The sequence below is a fragment of the Apteryx mantelli genome, chromosome 18, assembly GCF_036417845.1.
Source record: "Apteryx mantelli isolate bAptMan1 chromosome 18, bAptMan1.hap1, whole genome shotgun sequence".
NCBI lineage: Eukaryota > Metazoa > Chordata > Aves > Apterygiformes > Apterygidae > Apteryx > Apteryx mantelli.
This window is the reverse complement of record NC_089995.1, coordinates 3,841,545-3,860,777: the sequence shown is the minus strand read 5'-3', so window position 1 is coordinate 3,860,777 and position 19,233 is coordinate 3,841,545. Positions and strand designations below refer to the sequence as shown.

At 42.2% G+C, this 19,233-nt stretch overlaps 1 protein-coding gene across 1 annotated transcript; it reads left to right on the top strand.

Moving 5' to 3' along the window:
* The first annotated feature begins 849 nt into the window (after positions 1–849).
* On the top strand, positions 850–13,675 carry EIF2S2 (eukaryotic translation initiation factor 2 subunit beta). The gene is made up of 9 exons (XM_067308009.1): positions 850–1,014; positions 5,554–5,734; positions 6,719–6,822; positions 8,000–8,135; positions 8,457–8,557; positions 8,987–9,135; positions 10,084–10,140; positions 11,168–11,253; positions 12,021–13,675. The coding sequence occupies exons 1-9, from the start codon at positions 1,000–1,002 to the stop codon at positions 12,194–12,196; spliced, it is 1,005 nt and encodes a 334-aa protein (XP_067164110.1). The 5' UTR covers positions 850–999; the 3' UTR covers positions 12,197–13,675.
* Positions 13,676–19,233: the final 5,558 nt, after the last annotated feature.

Genomic DNA, 19,233 nt, shown 5'->3' with positions numbered 1-19,233 from the left:
ATGGGGGTGGGGAGTAAAGAGGACTGAGCCAGACTCTTCACAGTGGTGCCCAGTGACAGGACAAGGGGCAGTGGGCACAAGCTGAAATACAGGAAATTCCACTTAAACACAGGAAACTCTTACTGTGGAAGTGATCAAACAGGTTGCCCAGAGGAGTTGTGGAGTCTCCATCCTTGGAGATGTTCAAAACCCATGGGGACATGGTCCCGAGCAACCTGCTCTAGCTGACCCTGCACAACCAGACGCTCTCCGGAGCTGCCTTCCCACCCCAGCGGTTCTGCGAGAGGAAGGAAAGGTCTCCTCTTTTAATGATGGACAAACCAGTGTTGCGTTTCACTCCTGCTTTGTTCAGAGCGATCACCCAGCTCCCTCCCTCCCCTTTGCCTCAGCCCTAGCGTTTTCCGGTATTTATTGCTCCCATCCCCTTCACGCTTTTGGCCACAGTAAACCTGGGAAAGAAAGGCTGCTTTCCCGGGCCCAGTAAGTGCCGGGAAGAGGCGCGCTGGGCCGCCGAGGCCATTTCGGGGCAAGCAGCCCGCCCCGGCGCGGCCCGGGCTCGCGGGGTCCCGCCGCCCGCCTCCCCCGCACGCCCGCCCGGAGCCGGCGTCGCGCCGGCGCGCCTGGGCAGACAGCCGTACCCGCCGGAGCCGCCGGCGCCGGCACTGCGGTGCCGGGGCAGGGAGCTGCTCGCCGGGCGCCAGCCCGGGCCGCAGCCCGCCCGCCGGCGGCAAGGACGAGCCCTCACCCGCCGCCGCCAAGCGGCGCAGGCGCAGCGCCGCAAACTACAGCTCCCGAGAGGCCCTGCGGCTGGCGGCGCATGCGCAAGGCGGCGCCGGCGGCTGCGCACACGCGGGGGAGCACGGCGCGGCGCAGCGGGGGAGGGGAGCGCTGGGCGCTGATGCAAGAGCCGAGCGCGGCGGTCGCGGGCAACGGCTGACTCGAGACCCCGCGCGCTCCGCTTCGCCCCCCCGCCGCTCCGCCCCGCGCCCGGCCGCAGCCATGTCGGGCGACGAGGTGAGACCCGGCCGCCGCCGCCGCCGCCGTCGGGGAGCGGGGCCCGAGGCCCGCGCCGGGGCTGGGGCCGCCGCCATGCGGGAGAGCCGGGCCTGAGGCCTGCGCCGGGCGCGGCCTGCGCTGGGGGCCGAGCCGGCGCCTCGGCGGGCGGGTGGCGGCGCCCGGCCTCCGCGGCCCCCGCCGGGGCGGCTCCCGCGGGCCTGGGGCAGCGGGCTGCGGCCGCCCCTCGCGCGCGGGGCGGAGGCCGGGCCGGGCGCTGGCGCCGCTCCGGGGCGGCCCGGCCGTGGCGCAGGGTCCCACCTCGCCCGGGGCCGCGGTCTTGCACCGCGCCTCGCTGGAGGCCTGAAGCTGGCCTGCGGCTCCCCGTGTGCTGCCGGCGGCCGCCTCCCGGCCTCGGGAAGCCGGGGAGGAAGGCGGATTCCCCCCATGCCGTGTTTCGTGCTCTGTAACGATGTCTAGCGTTTAGTCTGTTTTCTTATCGCTGTCTCTTTTGGGAGTTTCAGGATCTCTTCTCTTAATCTCAAGAGCTAAATAGCTACATCTTAACAAATGAGAACTTCACATTTTCCAGATCCGGTGGTGTTAGCCTGGGGGCAGTTCTAGGGAAGTAGATACATCCGTCTCTGAGAAATTTTCCAAGTGTTGTAGAACAATGTCGTGTGTTGCCACTTTTACTAACCTCATTTCAGCTGCTTTTATGAGGGGAAGGAAAGTACTGCATATGTGAGGAACCTTTGACAGATGACTGTATAGCCTGTGGGAAGCTGTGCTGGCTGAAATCCATGAGATGGCTGCTTTTGGTCTTGTATCTTTTTTCTGGTGTTGCTTAAAATACCTGTGTGATTCTTAACTTTTCCTTCTGACCAAAGCCCGATCATTTTATCCTTGGAGACAACAAGTCATAATTTTTCCTACATAGTAAATGAGATGAGAAATAGTGTGATCAACTAATTATTCCAAGTGTAGCTGAGACTTAACTTTTCAGGCACTTTAACTCCTGGAAGGAATGTAGTGCATCTGCATGCCTAATTGGTCTGCATAGAGCTGCAGTTGTAATAGCAGGAGTGTATGCTGCTTCTAGAAATTATGTAGTATTATGTAGTATCAAAGTTATCTCTGGCTTGTTTTATCAGGCAGACTGACAGAGAACAAAAATGGTAGCAGATAGGACTTCTGAAGTGTCCCTATTAAATATCCTGGAGACGTGTGTGCATGGGGCTGAGTGCACATGCCTTCCAAGACTTCTGTTAGGAGCCAGATAGTCTCTTATTGATGTTAAATTGGTGCTATTTTTAAAACAATGATCGTGTAAGTTGGGGAGGATGAATGCAGGTGAATCTCAAGTGACAAATTTGCACAAAACTGCTTACAAAACTGCTACCGGCAGATGTTACCAAATTTTTTTCAGTTTACATGCAAAGAGTTTATTCTAAGTATTGGCAGTTGCATTGACTTGACTGTAGCTTGACATTTTCATAGCTTTGTACAGAATGAAATTCCCTGGTAGAAACATCTACTGTCGGTTGTTGCACAGCAGCGAGGTGACACAGCAGAGACAACACTGATCCTATTTGCAAGGGAGGTGAATTTGAAAACTGGAAGCGAGAAGCAGACCATTAAAATGTATTTGCTGTATTAGTTTAAAATCCGACTAGATACACGAAAATTCTTCCAGCCCTGTCGTTTTATGAAGCTCCAAGGAAATAGTAGTGGATGACTCTATATTCTGAGTGAGCAGAAGGTCTAGGTGTAGACTAATCTTAAAAATCTTGCACTGTACCTGTAGACAACAGTGCAGTGTAGTGTAAGGATACCTGAACTGACTTTATCAGTGCAGAGTTATGTCCTTAGTAGACAAGCCTGTGTTTATCCAGGCTAGTGAAATGTGATTAATTTGTGATCTCTGCTAGAATGCCCAGCCTATGCCACTATCCCAGCATTTAGAGTAGTATTGTCTTCTGTCTTGGGAGTTGCGTTTGGACTGTGAAGCTTTGTGTGTTTTTTCTTTTTTTCTTTTTTTCCTCTCTTTTCCTGTTGTCTTTCACTCATTTGATTTCCCTAAATGTATTATCACTTCTGTGCAAGAGAGCCACAGGGTTCGATTATTTGGCCTGTGGGCTATAGTCCCTTCAGCAGAGGGCTGGCAATTTTTCTAGAGTTTTTCTGTGCTTAAATGATGTCATAATGTTTCCATTAATCAAATGTTATACTGAATGGAGAAAAGGAATGATGAAATTTCTTAAGAGTCTCCCTGAGAAAGACAAAACTCAGAATAGGCTGGTTATCAGGTTAGTTAGTTAATGTCATGATTTGTTAAACTGTGTGACTTAAGACTCCTGCTTAGTTTTCCTTGAAGCTCTTGATGAACAAAACAGTTTAGGCAAGACAGTCTAGGCATAGTTCTGCAACCTCCCGCTGGGGCTGCAGAACTTTCATATTCCATTTCATAAGGGCAGTTAGCATTTTAGAAGCTTGGCTTGACCTGACTGGATGGGTATGGCACCTATTAAAGAGTTGAGTAGGCCACTGGAGTACAAGGCCAGTGGTTGCAGTGGTTTTGGAGTTGGTAGTTAAAGCATTAAAACTACCTCCAGAGTTCAGAAGTCCTCCTTGAGTGTTAACTTCAATTTAATGTGTTATTGCTGAAGACATAGTCTGTCTGTTGTAAACACAAGAAGTGCTTTATGACAGTTTAGGATGAAGGATGTCTTTTTCCTTGTAGAGAGAAGAGTGATTTAGGGCAGGCGGTGGTTCTTTCTTGGAAGGTATTACACCTGATCTAAATGTCATCTTGTGTTTAAACATGTGAAGATGTAAGAGGTAGCTTGTTGGAGTCTTGCAAAGCTTCCTTGTTGAAGTGAGTCATAACTTTGAAACTGGTGTTCTCAGGCTCGTTTCCAAAGCTGTGGACTGTTGCCTGTGCAGCAGCTTTCCATCTCTTTCATCAGACTGTGGAAGTTACAAGAGGAAGCCAGAAGCCAGTATAACCAGTTGCGCACGTTCTTTGATTAATGTGTATTATGAGAGCATGATTCATGCAAGTGTCTAACTAAGCATTAGAGAGAAGCCAGCTGACAGAACTTTTTTGAAAGCCATCCTAGCACAGGTTGTATAACTGAAGACACACTTCAGCAGTTTGAAAACCTTGGACTTCGGTATCACATACTTGAAACATACATGCAGACATTTTTAGGATGCTGTGCTTCAAATACCCATATATGCAATTTACTGCCTTTCAGTGGCTTAGTTTAGACCCTTTATTAAATATGTGCATTCCAGAATATTGCAAGAAAATCGCACACAGGAGAGTGTTAAGTCCGAGGAAAAGATTGCTTCATGGGAAAAAAAACCCCCAAACTTTCAGGGTTTAAGAAAACCAAAATTTGGAGAGCTGCTCCTTTGATGGAATGGTGATATTTTCATGGGTGAGGGTATTCATGATGCTGAATTTTAACTCCCAGTGGGAACAGTTTTTCTTATCTAGTAAGTGATGAATGGAAGAAGAGTCTCATTAAGTATCTAAAATTGATGTATTAAATGTATATTATGGTGTGAAAATATGCCAGATGAATGTAGCAAACTGACATCAGAGGAAGGCTATTGGTCAAACTTGCATGTTAAATAAAAATAGCAAAAAGTGGTACTATGTTAGAAAACAGAACTCCTGTGTTAATTTTCTCAAGTCTTCAGATGATGAAGAGGTTAAAAATGACTCTTGGGGCTAATGCCTTCTTCACAGTTAGACTAGGTGAATTAAGCTTCTTTGTTGGCTAAAGAAATCCATAACAACTTCAGCTGAGTCACTTGGTCTCTGAGCTTCATTTTCCCTGGAAAAAAGGACCTTTGCTACTTCATAGTGTTGAGAGCTGATACCAGTCCGGCTGTGTCACCAGCTGCTTCTAGGCTTCCCTAGTCCAGAATGTTCTTGTCAACAGCAGTTTGTAAATCTTGCCCCCCTTTAATAAAACTGGAAAATAATGGCCCTTACAAATGGAAGTACCAAATGTAACTAGCATGTAATTAGATTTTGTGATATAAGTGTTGTTAAATTTTTTTGTGATGCTGAGAGGGTCAGCAATTGCATCTTATAGACGTACTTCAAAAGCTGAGTTCATAATGATAACAAAAAGGAGGAAGCAGCTGGTGGCTAGTCTGTCAGAGACTTGCAGCTCTAATATATTTTCACATGAACTAGTGATTAGATGGCAGGAAACTTGAAGAAGTCTTGACTATTGTGGGAAAAGCAGCAGAAGCTCTAAACTATCAAGCAGTATTCAAACCTTTATCTTGTAATTTGTCACATTAGTTATGCCTTGGACCAAAGTTTGTGATGTTTTTAAAGAAGCGTATGTAATCACTGTTTTGAGTAGAGTCAACTAGCTTGTATTATGTTGTCACAGGTCTAGAAAACACATAGTTGAGATTGAAGCCAAAGAACAATTCTGGTAACTGAAGAAATGTGGAGAGAAATTTAAAGGCATTCTAAGTATTAAATGGTAGGTGATTATTATGCTGCTAATGAATATTTGACTTTTACAGATGATTTTCGATCCTACTATGAGCAAGAAGAAGAAGAAAAAGAAGAAGCCCTTCATGCTGGATGAAGAAGGAGGGGATACACAAGCGGAAGAAACTCAGCAGTCAGAAACAAAAGAAGTTGAACCAGAGCCAGCAGAGGACAAAGATGTGGAAGCAGATGAAGAAGACAGCAGGAAGAAAGGTAAAGTAAATCCCTGTAGGTAAACTGCCCAAAGCAGTCCTTCTGTATTCTGAGACCAGAAGCCCCATTTCAAGAATTTGGCATTGTAATGTATAATGCTGGCATCCTAATTCATTTAGGGACTTGTGTTTAGGAACTCTGTTGAACATATGAAGGGCATATTTTCCTTCTCCTGCTTGAAAACATGTTCACAAACATATAGCACACTACCATTAGCTTATGTAAATTCTGTTTTCCTAACTCAAATGGAATCTTTTGCATGAGACAATAGAAAGGGGATCTCTAAAACAGTTAGCATGAGGTTTTAAATCTTCCAGATACAATTGTTGCAATAATAGTCAGAAACGTGGTTGAAAGAGTGTTTAGTTTTTGGACAATTGTGAGTGCCATAATCACTAGAGTGTTCTTCAAAATCTTTCAAGAAATAAGCTTTTATTGTGTATATAAGCATGTGTAATGCTTATATTAATAATAAAATAAGTAATAAATAAGCATAAAAATAATAATAAATAAGCATGTGTATGACTTTGCTTTTAATTGAGGCCAATGCCATCTCAAGATGACCTGATTAAGGGAGTGCTGTTAACTTAAATCCAGTTTGCTGATAAAATTGGCTACTACCGTAGACCAAAGAAACTAAACTTTCCTCCTTCAGTTTTGTTTTCATTTTTTCCAAGCATCTTTACCATAGAGATGAAAGTAGCTAGTTTCCCTTGTACAGTAGCAAGAAAGATTAAGCACTTTAAAATAAGAAAATATGATTAGAAGATGCAGAGACTGTAAAATAGTACTGGGGTATTTTGGGGTAGAGGGGAATGACCTCTTTAAAACTTGAAGAATTTCTGTAGGGGTTAGAGATCACTGCTGTGTCTTACTGTAATGTTTTCATTGCAGACTTCAGATGTGAATTAAAAACTTGAATATCTAAACTGTTACTGCAGTTATAAATATCCATACTTCATTTGCCAATGCTTTGTTTTTTAGATGCAACAGATGACCTGGATGATTTAAACTTCTTCAATCAAAAGAAAAAGAAGAAAAAAACAAAAAAGATATTTGATATAGATGAAGCAGAAGAAGGTGTAAAGGTCTGTTTACAAAGCTGGGCCATCCTGTCTGTTGCTGAAAACTTTCTTGCTTTTGTTTTCTGGGGACTGGCTGTGCAGGAGTTGTTTGGAGTCTGTCATTATGTCTTGATTCAATTAATAGTTAAACTAATGATTCACTGCGTCTTTCATATGTAGTAGGTTCTGCTTAATATGTTGCTACTGCAGGCTTTTTGCCCAGAAATCTAACTAATATGTAAAATGAGCGAGTAATTCTGTAGTTTGTAATAAGGGTCTACTAGCATCGGATTAATCGTCTTTTGGGGTGAGAGAAGTAAATGGATGATGTCAGAAGCCATGTGCAAAATTATCCTCTAAAGGCCAGCTCTTCAAATGACGGGTATATATTTGCTAAGAAATCTATTTTTACTATTGTTTTTGCTTTAAAAATGATTGGCTACTGTTCTCTGTGTTCCAGAAGGTATACAAGATATTTTTAGTCTTCTCAAATTTTATTCCAACTCATGTTTTTGTATCATGTTGTCAGTGTAACTGGCAAGCCCAGAAAGCAAGTAAACAGAGAAATGTTATGGGTAAGCCTGTTCTTTAGATTGTGCCTTTTGGGGAAGAAGATGTCCCTCTGATCTGCCTAAATGTTTGCTCTGTGTTCTTTACATGTGCAGAAACATGCTTTCATCCAGGAAAGAACTATGATAACAAATTGGACCGGCTGCACATAGAACAGCTTTGCTTTACCTTAGTGTTTCTGGCATATAGGATGTTTTGTTCTTTTATGCCTTAGTTTGGTTGATGCCTTTAGGCAAGTAGAGTGTGACCTTGTACTTGACCAGTCAAAAGTTAGACCAGAAGATTCTTATCTCCGTGGATTACCTAATAGGAAATCATGTAATCTAAAGGAAATAGTATAAAATAAGTTTTAATACAGGACTGCTCTGTTACGTGTTAGTCACATGCTAGCCTCATTGCATCTAGAGAGCTTGGCGTTTAAAAATCTAGCCCTATTTCATGCGTAGTAGTGTAGCTGTCTCTTCAATGTAATTTAGTTTCCAGTTAAATCTGTTACATTTCAGGATCATGGTGAGTACTATTAGTATTCATCTAGTATAATATGCTACTAGAATTATTCCTAATGCTTTGCCATGGAGATTTGTGTTTCATGCAAAATTGCAAACTATATTCTTATTATTTTTCTTTGCAGGACTTAAAAATTGAGGGAGATGTACCAGAGGCAGTAGAACCTGAAGATGACCTTGATATCATGCTGGGCAATAAAAAGAAGAAGAAGAAGAATGTAAAGTTTCCAGATGAAGATGAAATAATGGAGAAGGATGAAGGTAAAATTATAACCTCGCTCAGTGGGAATGTTGAAACGAAATGTAGTCTGTGTTGTAGGTGAATGATTTCTGTTTGAGCGCCTTTGTTTCAAAATTCATTTTGTTATCCGTTATCGTATTTATCAGGAAAAGGTTCTATAGAAGCACTGTATGAATTCCCTGTGAGTGGTCATGACCTGTGTAGGCAGACAAACAGGGAAAACTTGTGTCCATGTCTTAGTGGAATCTTCTGTAGTGTACATTTCAGAAATAGCATAAGCACAAAATTAAAGAAAAAAAAATATATATTTTTTTAATGAGTCCCAAACAACTTTTTTACAGCCTTTGAAGATGAAGATAGCAAAAAAGATGATGGAATTTCTTTTAGCCTTCAGTCAGGACCTGCGTGGGCGGGCTCGGAAAGGGACTACACATACGATGAGGTAATGTTCAGAAGGCTTTCAAAATATTTTCCATGTTGATGTGCGCCAGCAGTGATAGGCCTTATGCCTGTATGCCCTATTTCTAACTTAAGATTAAAAGGCTTGTAGACAGAAACTCATGAATAGAAAAATAAGAGGAAGTACATCTTTTATCATGGTTAATTTTCCTATAGGGAAATGTTAGTGATAGTTAAAACAGCTCTGTAAACAGACTGAGATACTTGTACGTTAAGTAGTAAACACTGGGAAAACAGCTTTTACCTTTTGCAGAACTCTTTTTTTTTTTGGTGCGTGTTCAAAAGTATGTGGGGAAAAGCTAATGGGCAAAGAGGGTCTAATGTTCCTTGTGAATGCTGTTTCGAGTTGTTGGAAGTGATTGTACTTCATTTGAGAGACATGAGATACTGATATGAACGCCTGTTTTTGCAGTTGCTCAATAGAGTATTTAACATCATGCGGGAAAAGAATCCAGATATGGTAGCTGGAGAAAAAAGAAAATTTGTCATGAAGCCTCCGCAGGTTGTAAGAGTAGGGACCAAGAAAACATCTTTTGTCAACTTTACAGATATCTGCAAATTGTAAGTTTTACTCTTATGATTCCCAAGGAATAGGGAATGGATCCACCTTCTTCTGTTCTTTTGGCTGTTCTGTTGAATGCATCTTTTTGGCAAAAAAAGGCTATGGTGAACTGGAAGTAAACTAAAAGCTATTCCAATCTTACTACTCCTTTTCTTCTGCATTTTTCTGTGTTAAGATAACTATGAAGCTGTACCACTTTAGCTTTCAAAAGTGGTAATTGGGATGGCTTCTTAGTTTGCACTTGAATTGTGAAAATCGTGGACTTCATGGATTGAAATTAAATCTGTTGCTACTGTGAGTTCACTGATTTCCAGCAAGTCTGCACAGCTGGGTCACCAGTGGTATTTGCTTGCAAGTCTTGGGGCGGAGGGGGAGGGAATGCTCTTTTTAATCTCGAGCTTTCAGACTGCAAATGCTCCTATACTACTGTTCTTTTGGTAAGTGGTATGGATTTCACTGTTTCTTTTCTATTGCTTGCTGCAGCACTTTCTCTAAAAATTATTTAATCTCTATCTTAATTATTTCTAGTGCAAGCAGTTTTGTTCTTTGTGGGCACTTCTGAGAATGCAGCATCTGATTTGTTTCATAAGTGTGTCAGAAAACAGTCCTGATAAAATTGTACTGAGGATCCGAGTAGCTTACTAAAGCAAATATTTAATGGTAGCTAGTAACCCTTTTGCACAGGATAGGGTGTGTATGTCTAGTAAGAATAGGAAAATCTCAAATATAAAACTTTCAATAATTACTGTGATTGTTATTTATTTTTTGTGAGCTGTTTCACCTTCTTGTGTCCTCGGTAATATCTGCCTGTGCTCTCTGGTGCAGACCCTTTTGGGCTGCTTCCTTACAAACTTGGTAATTAAAGATCATTTTAGCCTGCCATTCCTGTATAAATATCAGATTTCTCTGAAGGGGGAAGGTTAAAGATATCTTTACTTTATTTTTAGATTACATCGTCAGCCAAAACATCTCCTGGCATTTTTGTTGGCAGAATTGGGTACAAGGTAAGGCACTTGGGAGTCCTGCGTGAATGTGTGTAGGAAGCAATAGCAACGTAGTTGACATTGCCTAATCAAAAAGAAGATTCCTGGTTTTAGATCCCTATATATGTGCTTGAACAGCAGTTTCATCTTCCTTGCACACAGCTGCTGTGCTGCGTAATTGAAGAGACAGCATATCAGGGAAGAGGTACAGATGCAAACTATAAAGTGCCTGGGAGCAGTCTGGATAAGGTTGTGAGTTCCATATCTGAGACCTTTCCCAAATATGCTCTGCTAGCAGAGCTGCTAGTCCCAGTCGGATGAGGATGGCTCTGGGGCTTGTATCATCCTAAGAAGCCATGTGATGGCTGAGGGGGAGGGAATGCCTGACTGCCTAATGGCAAGTCTGAGGGCCTGTAGCTGGTTATTCTGTCTGATGCTGCAGTGAAATCTGTCGGTCTTAGCAGAAACGTTCGGCTGCTTTTATATGGCTTTAACCATAGATTTCATAACGTGTTATTTCATTGTCTGTTCGTTTCTCATTCACTGCCTAATGGCAACGTGAATAAAAGGAGTGCCCATTTGTTTGGGCATTGAAATCGCTTCAGCTCCAGACAAGTTAAAAATTTACAAACCGTAATCTGAGAAAGTTTTCATCTTCTCTTTCTTATATCAGAATGGCTAGAAAAGGGTCTTATTAGTCATAGTACACCTTACTAGAGAGTTGTCTTAGTCCCTTTTGTGAGAGAAACTGATGTAAATTCCCCATTCTGTAAAGTTCTTCTGATTGTCAGCTTAACTGTGAGGCTGATGTTCTGTGCTGGTATTTGGTATTACAGTACTAAGGATAATGTTTGGGCAAAACTTTGTGTAGGTTTTCAAGTGTCTTCAGAATTCTGCAGGTTTTTTTCCACAAAGTAATTTTGGCTTATTCTTACCTTGAAGATTGCATCAGTTAACTTGCTTCATGTTCCTGACTTTTTTTTTTTTTTTTAAACAACTTGATGTCTCCTGCAAATCAAATACTTAATTCATTTCTCTTTTAAATTAGTGGCTCAATAGATGGTAACAACCAACTTGTAATCAAAGGAAGATTCCAGCAAAAACAGATAGAAAATGTCTTGAGAAGATATATCAGTAAGTATAATTCTGTTTTCCACTATAGATTTTTCCCAGGCCCTTTCCAATGAAGCGTGGGCCACATTTGGCCCACGTGCCCCGCTGTGGGCATTTTGTGGAAGCTCTGTGCTGAATAGCTATGACTTTGCTACTGTTTTATAATGGAATAATAGAAGTACAGGCTGCCTTATCATTGTTATAATAAGCAAACAAGACTTGCTCTGTCCTGGAACTGAGACGTACCAAGGAAGCTAGTGAGTGTGTTTGAGCATTGCTTGTTTTCATCTGACTTTCATTTCATTGCTTTGGGGAAGAATATTGAAAATAACAGTAACTGTGACTTTTCAAGTTTGTTGTGCTTATTAATTAACAAACACAGTGTGTGTGCTGCTAGTCAAAGGATTCTGAATCTTCTGCAACTTAAAGTAACAAAAAGCGATGCTTTAGACAGTGCTGTGGCTGTACAGGAGTTGCTGACATCCGAGAATGCCATTTTTGCTATTTCAGCAGAGAAAGACATGGGAAGCCAGTGAGAAGTCTTAACAGATTATTAGTTTTAAAACATTAGTGTAAGCGCACAAAGTACCAGGCAAAACCTTTGCGAGCTAGGGGGAGTTTTTAGGTTTCCTTGACCTCTGTGTTTTTCATGGTAAGCCACTTAAAAAATTATTAGATGCATTCGAACAGACTTTCAGGATAGCTGTTACATTAAAGGCTGAAGAAGTGGTGATTTGTTCACTGATAATGCATTATCTTTTAATTACTACTTAATTCCTTTTCTGCAGAGGAGTATGTCACCTGTCATACGTGTCGGTCACCAGACACAATTCTACAGAAGGACACCAGATTATATTTCTTGCAGTGTGAGACCTGCCACTCTCGCTGCTCCGTCGCCAGCATCAAAACTGGTTTCCAGGCTGTCACAGGCAAGAGAGCACAGCTCCGTGCCAAAGCTAACTAGTTTGCTAATCAACACTGGATTTTGCAAAGTGTTCTGGGGAGATGTGACTGGACAGGTTTACAATCGGAATGGATTTACCATTATATTAAAACAAGATTGTAAAAACTACAAGAAATTTGGCTTTTGATTGATTGGTCTGTGAAATCCTTGCAAGATGCAGATCCTCAAGCTGTTCACATACATTTGCTCATTGAATATGTTTTACCAACTATAAGGAACGTGATGGGAAAGGAGGTGCTTTTTAATCCGTTCAGACTTCTGTAAAACACGAGATAAATTAAAGATACTATAACAGTGAGTTTCTTTTGATTTGGATTTTTCCTTCAGTTTCCTCTTTAAACAGTTCATGGGAATGGTTGGTGTGTTGTTCTACAGATCATGCAATTGAACTACGTCCAAAGACCCAGAATAAAGTTTAAGATAAAGGTTATTTTGCTTTTGCATAACAAGCTTATTTTAGGGAGGTTATCACTGAACGGAGAAATCGGTTACAGAACAGGGATGTCATACCAACATGAGAACTGCTCATGCTTCTTTAGCCACATTAGTATAAGAAAGCATTTTGCACAGAAAGTGGCATCAGGACATACTGACACTGCTTAATTACGGAGAACGTAACTTCGGGGTAGTTCAGACACCATACTGATGCTGAATTTTAACATAGAATTAATAAACCGTATTGTAAGCTTGCATAGCATCATAGTACTAAATTTTGCAGTTTCTTATAGAGAAATTTTTCTTAAGTCCTGCACTCTTCACCACTTTTAAAAAGAATTAATTAAATGCAGCAAAAAATAAAAAGGATACAGGTAATATCATGTGGTGGCTCTAATACACTGTCTTATATCAATCTTGAATTTACAGAAGATATTGCCAAGTAGTTTGAGTTCCAAATCAACACATTGATGCTTCTTGGTACAAAACCTGCACTTCTTTCCACTAGCGGTCAGTATTGATAGTCTCTAGGGGACGCACACAGTGCTGTCCTAACTAGCTTTTGAAGTGCTGTAGAACTTTTGTTACAGCTGCAGAGTACAAAATGGGCATGGGGAGTGTACTCCCTCTGGAGTACTATATCGAGGAATAGAAGAAAGTTTTCATTTAATCAGTCTCTGTAACGGCACAGGGTCAGCATAAGGTGTAATAGCTCAGGAACCCTGGCACCCATCCCTGCAGGTAACCAGAGTAGCCTACTCCCGGGAGAAACTGGTGGTCGTTCTGAGTTTGACTCATCTGATATCAGAAACTGAAGGGTTTCTATTGAATTTTAATCTCTATTTGTATGTATGTTAATACATAACATGGTTTTCCTGGGAAGTCACTTACTTGCTATTTGAAAACTTGACAGCACTGTAAGTTTAAAGTCAAAGTTTTACAGTTGGTTTCTTTAAAGCATTTTGAATTTCATGTGAGCTATAACAAATGTTGGATGTATCTTTGAAGTGAATAAAGCCAGGATCAGTGCCTCTTGTAACATTATTGTTGCATCCTTGTTTTTTCTCTAGCAAATAGAGCAAGGCATTCTCCTGTTGGAAGTGAAAGAAGTGCTAGTTGAGTCTGGGAGCTGACAAAGAGCACAGTGATACAGACATTGATTTTCTCTGTTGCATCTCTCGCCATGTGTGAGGCAGTTTTCTTGCATCTTAAGTGTTCTTAGCTATTGCAGGTCTGCTCCTTTCCAGCAGTAAAGGTACGACACATCTTTCAGCCCAGCCCCCACAGAAGAGACGCTTGAGAGATGCGTGTCACTGGAGGCCCCAAGAGCTGTAAAGGAGGAGTCTTCTTGTCAATCAACTTATAATATACTGATATCCTTGTAAGAATAATAAGCTCTCTAACTCACCTCAGCCAGGTAAATGCTTTTATCTCCATTTCATAGATGGGGCATTGGAACACAAGTATTAAGTGACCTTGCTTGAGTCACCTAAATATTAAGTACACCAAAAAGAGATCTAGTTCCCTGGTCCACTCTAGCAGTGGGGTCAGCTACCTTAGGGGTGGTCATGGCTCTGTTCTGCAGAAATGACTATTTACATTACTATGATGAAAGTTAGTGGGACTAAACACTTCATGGGAGCTTCTGGCCAGAGCAAGGATTTAATCAAAGCAGTAATATTTTTTTAAACCTGAATTGGTATAAAGAAGGGTGAGGGAGAAGCATTTATATAAAAGTTTCCATTGAGAGTGGGAGACTTCTCATTAGTATTGTGGATAGGTCACCATGCCTTGTTCTCAAGTCATATATACTCTATCATAAAACCCCTAGTTTGTGTCAGTTATGAGCCTGCTTGACAGGGTAACTTGGTTATCTAAGATGGTAAGCAAGGAGAAGAAAATGGGCTTTTAAGATTGCTGCTGCTGGCAAGTGAAAGTGTGTATGATAATACATGGTGGAGGGGTAGGGAAATAGCAGCAGCAGGAAAGCTCTGAAAGTCGAGAGAATATGAAGTCGAGTATGATGCAGACAGCTAGATTCGTTAGAACTTGTCTGTAGTGTTTAGATAACATTTCTCCAGCTATCTGAGCTAACTGAGCCTGTCTCCTCAGTTTTTTTCTCCAGAGACTTACTCCAGCTTATGAGACTAATAGAAGAGCATCCAAGAAAGAGGGAGGCCTAGCTCATGAGAATGAATTGAAAGCAGATGTTTAGCAGAAAACAGAAGCTATGCAGGAATTATCAGTTCAGTTTCCGCCTGTTAGGACAACAAACTGCAAAGCCACACTGGCTTCCAAAATAATTGCTTGTTTTTCTATTTTTAAATTATTTTCACCGTGGTAAAGGTTAGTCCTGTGTTGTTGGAGTAGCAGGTCATGGCTCATGCTGAGTATAATTTTCTGTAGCTTCCTGTTTGACTGTGAAGTTTTGACAAACAGCTGTCTTCTCAATATGTTTGCATTCCAGCTACTCCAGTGCAAATACTTTCCCGAAGAACCTTGTTCCAATTCCAGGTGCCCATCTGTCGCCCTTAGGAAAGACTCTTCTCAAATGGCTCCACTTTGGGCTAATGCCTAAAATGATTTTGGATAAACCATCAGATTATATGGCAGAGAAGGGAGCACAACTCCCCGTGTCCTTTCCCTCAGTATATCATCAAATGCAGTAAGGTGAGAGAAGAAAGGTCTTTCTGACAGGAGAAGGAAAAAGGCTTTTGAAGAAAGGCATTACTGAAATCGCAGGAGTCCTAAGGAGAAACAGGTTCTAGGTGTCTTGCTGGTCTTTCACGTGCCCTATCCCATCTGTAAAAGCCTTTTGCCTTGAAGTGACCCCACCCGATTCTAGTCTCTCAGCTAAGAGATCCGTTTTTTTCAGCTCTTTCTATAGTCAATAAAGACAGGGAAATGCCTCCAGAGGCAATTCAGCCAACCTCTTCCACTTTATAGCCTAGGGAAACTGTGCTTCTGTTATATGGGCTTCACCACAGATTATTGTAGATGAGGTACATACCTACGTACATATATTTATATGTGATACATATGTGAATATATATGAGTATGTATATACATATATATGTGTATTCTTATATATTCTGTATATGAGAATATGGATGAACCTGGGCTGTTAGATCTGTAGTCTCTGTCTCAAGCCCAAGGTAGCAAATACACTGCTTTATATAGAAGTAGATATTTACGCTTGCCCTGGAAAAATGTTGCTGCCGCGTAGACTTGAGGAATCTGCTTTTCTTTGCAGGATGAAAATACTTTGTTGTTTCCTTTCTACTTAGAGTGCAGTATCAGGCTCATTTGTTGCTGTGTAAGCTTGCTGTTCATCCTTTTTCCTTTTTGCATATTGTAAACAACTGCGTATTTCTAAAATCCAACAATACTAACTTCACATCTGTGTTATTAATCATTTTTCTGTTGTTTATCCAGCAGAAATGTGTGGTTGCTTCCCTCTTCAGCCTGTTGCGTCTTCCATAGTGAGAGCATATAGGGTCTGAGACACTTTGGATTTTCTAGCCCAAAATCAGCTTCCTTGAATGTTTTTAACTTTCTCTTGCACTGAATTAGCTTGTATTGGCTCTAAAAACTGAATCACAAAGACTTGTGGACTCTTTTTCAGACTCTTTTGAAGGTCTGTCAACTCTGATGTAGGAGAGGAGAAAAAAGTTTCTGTAACCAAAGAAAACTAATGCTGATTTTGATAGCTGTGACATATAGTTTCTACGTCAGGTTGGAAGCAGCAGAAAATCTGTATTTTTTCAAAGTCCTTTCTCCTTTGAGGCCTTACTTAATTCTGTATTAAAGCAAGCTAGTTTTAACCTTTTTTTCCCCTCTGGTCTCACTTACTGCTTTGTGTAATTATCTCATAGTTTGCCTGTATTTCTTTCTTCTCTGTGGAAACATTTCATTTCACATTGTGTGGAGCATGGCCATATCACTTTGATGGCAAAATGCACTTAATACATACTGTCCAGTAAAACAGCAGCATTAGGTGACATGGCTGGTTCTTGGTGCTTCTAATGTTGTTTTACAGGCCTTTTCTGATAGTATTCATTTTCTTTAAAAAGAAAAAAGAAAATGAAGTTTTAGTGCCCTCATTACAGAGAGAAAAGCTAGAAGGTGTGATCCAGTTTGAAATCAAGGCACAAAAGACATGTAAAAATAATTTTTTGTGTTTTTTTTTTTGTTTTGTTTTGTGGACTGAATTATCTTTCTCAATTGTTCCTGGCCCTCAGAGCCTGCTGCAGGCCTTAAGTATATTAAGTTTGTTTGTTCCGCACCAAAATAGCCTTTTCCAACATGAACGTGAAAAAATCAGTTCTGGGAAATCTGAGCTCATCTCAAGCTTAAAGCATTTTCTTCACTACATTTTCTCTACACTTTTTGACAATGGGCTACTCTCCTCTGAAGTTCCATCCAGCAGGGATGATTTTATATATATATATATATATATATATATATAAAAAATTTTTCTTCTGAAGGAACAGTGCCAAGATCTCTGGGGTTCTCTTGAAGTGATTATTTAGGTTGGAGGCTGTGGTTGCCATTGGAGAGGTTTCCATATTAAAGAGAGGCTGCTTTAGGCTGACCTTCAGAACACATGTTGTGTTCTAATTTTTTGAAGAGAAATGTTTATGATAGTCTTGTTGGGAGAGCTACACCATGTGTGCAGGTACATGAATGTGGCAGTTTACAGCAAGTCTGGGGCCACGGTGCATCACTTAATCACCTGCTCCTTCTTGGGAGAGGAGGACAAGAGCAAGAGAAACATCAGACGTTGCCGTGCATGAGCGATCCAGCCGTTGCTGGAGGTTTAAAGTCAGGCTTTTTTGTAAAAGATTAAAAGCAAATGATTACAAATAAAACTGGTATGAATTACATTTTTGCTTCAGTGTAATCCCTGGATACCTTTCTAGATGCTGTGCTGCTTGTTTCTAGGGTCCTTCATGTGTCCGAGCCATGATGACTGGGAATGAAAGTCCCCAAGGATACTTGCCTTCTGGGTAACGTTCAGGTTGTGAATGTAGGTGTCCTAGATGATTGGGCACCTGTGCTGTTACTTAAGGTCTTTTTTTTCTTTCTGTCTGGCCATCTAGTCTGAAGTTGCCTTCCCACATTGCAGCTAACGCAGCCTCTGGGTCTCCTTTCATCTCCCTGGTGTCTCTTGAAGTCTAGGCTTTTGAATGCAAATACACGTGTCCTGGGTGGCTGTGTCAGCAGTAAGTGCTGGGAGCATATAAAAATGATTTCTGACTCCTTGTTCATACCCAAGCAGCCAGGGACACGTGAATTGTTTTAGAAGTGTTTAGGCACTAAGTTGGTTCTTTATAGCATGTTTAAGATTATTCTCATTTTGTCCTTACTCCTGCTGCTGGCTGCCTGCTTCCTGCCCAGTCTGAGCCTCTCTCTTCACATAGAGATCTCAATGCATTCATTGAATTATAAAACATTGATAAGCAAACAAGCTCCTAATTTCTTGTGTGTTAACAGCGGTCTAGAGTGCGTGCTCTCTCTCTCTGTGATACAGTATTAATAGGCAGCTTTGATAACATTTTGAAGCTGCTGCTCTTTGCCTCTGGAGACGCGGTGCTGCCGCTCTCCGTGCCTGCTCAGGCGATGGCACAGGTCCGAGCTCGGGGCTGGAGCTGCCTGGGAGGACTGATCTCTCATGCCGACGGGGCTCCTGCACTGCAGTGGGGGAGGATGCTCACTCGTGTCGTGTTCGGTTTCCTCGATTCAGCAGCCAGACCTGTTTCTAAAAAGTTTAGTCTGCTACGTTTAAGTGTGGCTTGCACCTTGTAGCACCCAAAGCAGTTCACCAAAAGTCAAAGACAAAAAAAAGCTCCTAAAACACCTTCAAGGAAGAAGGCATCCCAGCTCTCAGTGGTGTTGCTAATGCAAGAAACTACCCTGCTTTGGCCTCGAGGAGCTGCTTACGCTGTGATTGAAGCACAGTGAGTCTGCGCTCCAGAGCTGCTGAAAGCATCCTGGTCCAGCAGCTCGCGGCCAAGTCTACAGCCAAGTGCCCACCACCTCGGGGGGAGGAGGTGCTGGGGAGCACCACAGGGGGCGGCTGGGCCCCTCCTGGCCTCCATCCCTCCTCTCATCTCTGTCCCCGACATGACCAGATCCGACACTGCAAAGGATCGCGGCTGCGCTGCCGTCCTGCTGCGTTGGAGCATCCCTTCGCGTGCAAGCCGGCCTCAGGGGCTGGTGGTGCGGGGCTGGTCCCCGAGCGGGATGACCTGGGCTCCAGGCTCGTCCTTGGGTTTCCTTGTTGTGAGAGCTGACGCTGAGAAGTAACAAATTTCAAACCAATACATGATACATGAACAATAAAACCATCCTGGAGACGGGATTTAAAGAAACTGTGGAAAGATATATAGCCTTGTAGTTTGGGCCACAAGCTACCACCAGCTTGGTTAAGTGAGGGCTAAAGTCTGCCTGGCTGCTGCCAGGCAAACGTCTTGGCAGGCTCCATCTCTTTCCCACCAGCTCCTGGCCCTGCATTCGTTGCTAAATGAGCACTTGTTTACTGGATAGTGTTTCCTGAATTTTTCCTCTCACGCCACCCCTGCCAGCCAAGCTCTCCACAT

What these genes read in the sequence shown, in the direction of transcription:
- EIF2S2 (XM_067308009.1), top strand. An exon ending in AGAAGACAGCAGGAAGAAAG is followed by an intron (nt 5,735 to 6,718) that starts GTAAAGTAAATC and finishes TTTGTTTTTTAG; the next exon opens with ATGCAACAGATGACCTGGAT. An exon ending in TTGGCAGAATTGGGTACAAG is followed by an intron (nt 10,141 to 11,167) that starts GTAAGGCACTTG and finishes CTTTTAAATTAG; the next exon opens with TGGCTCAATAGATGGTAACA.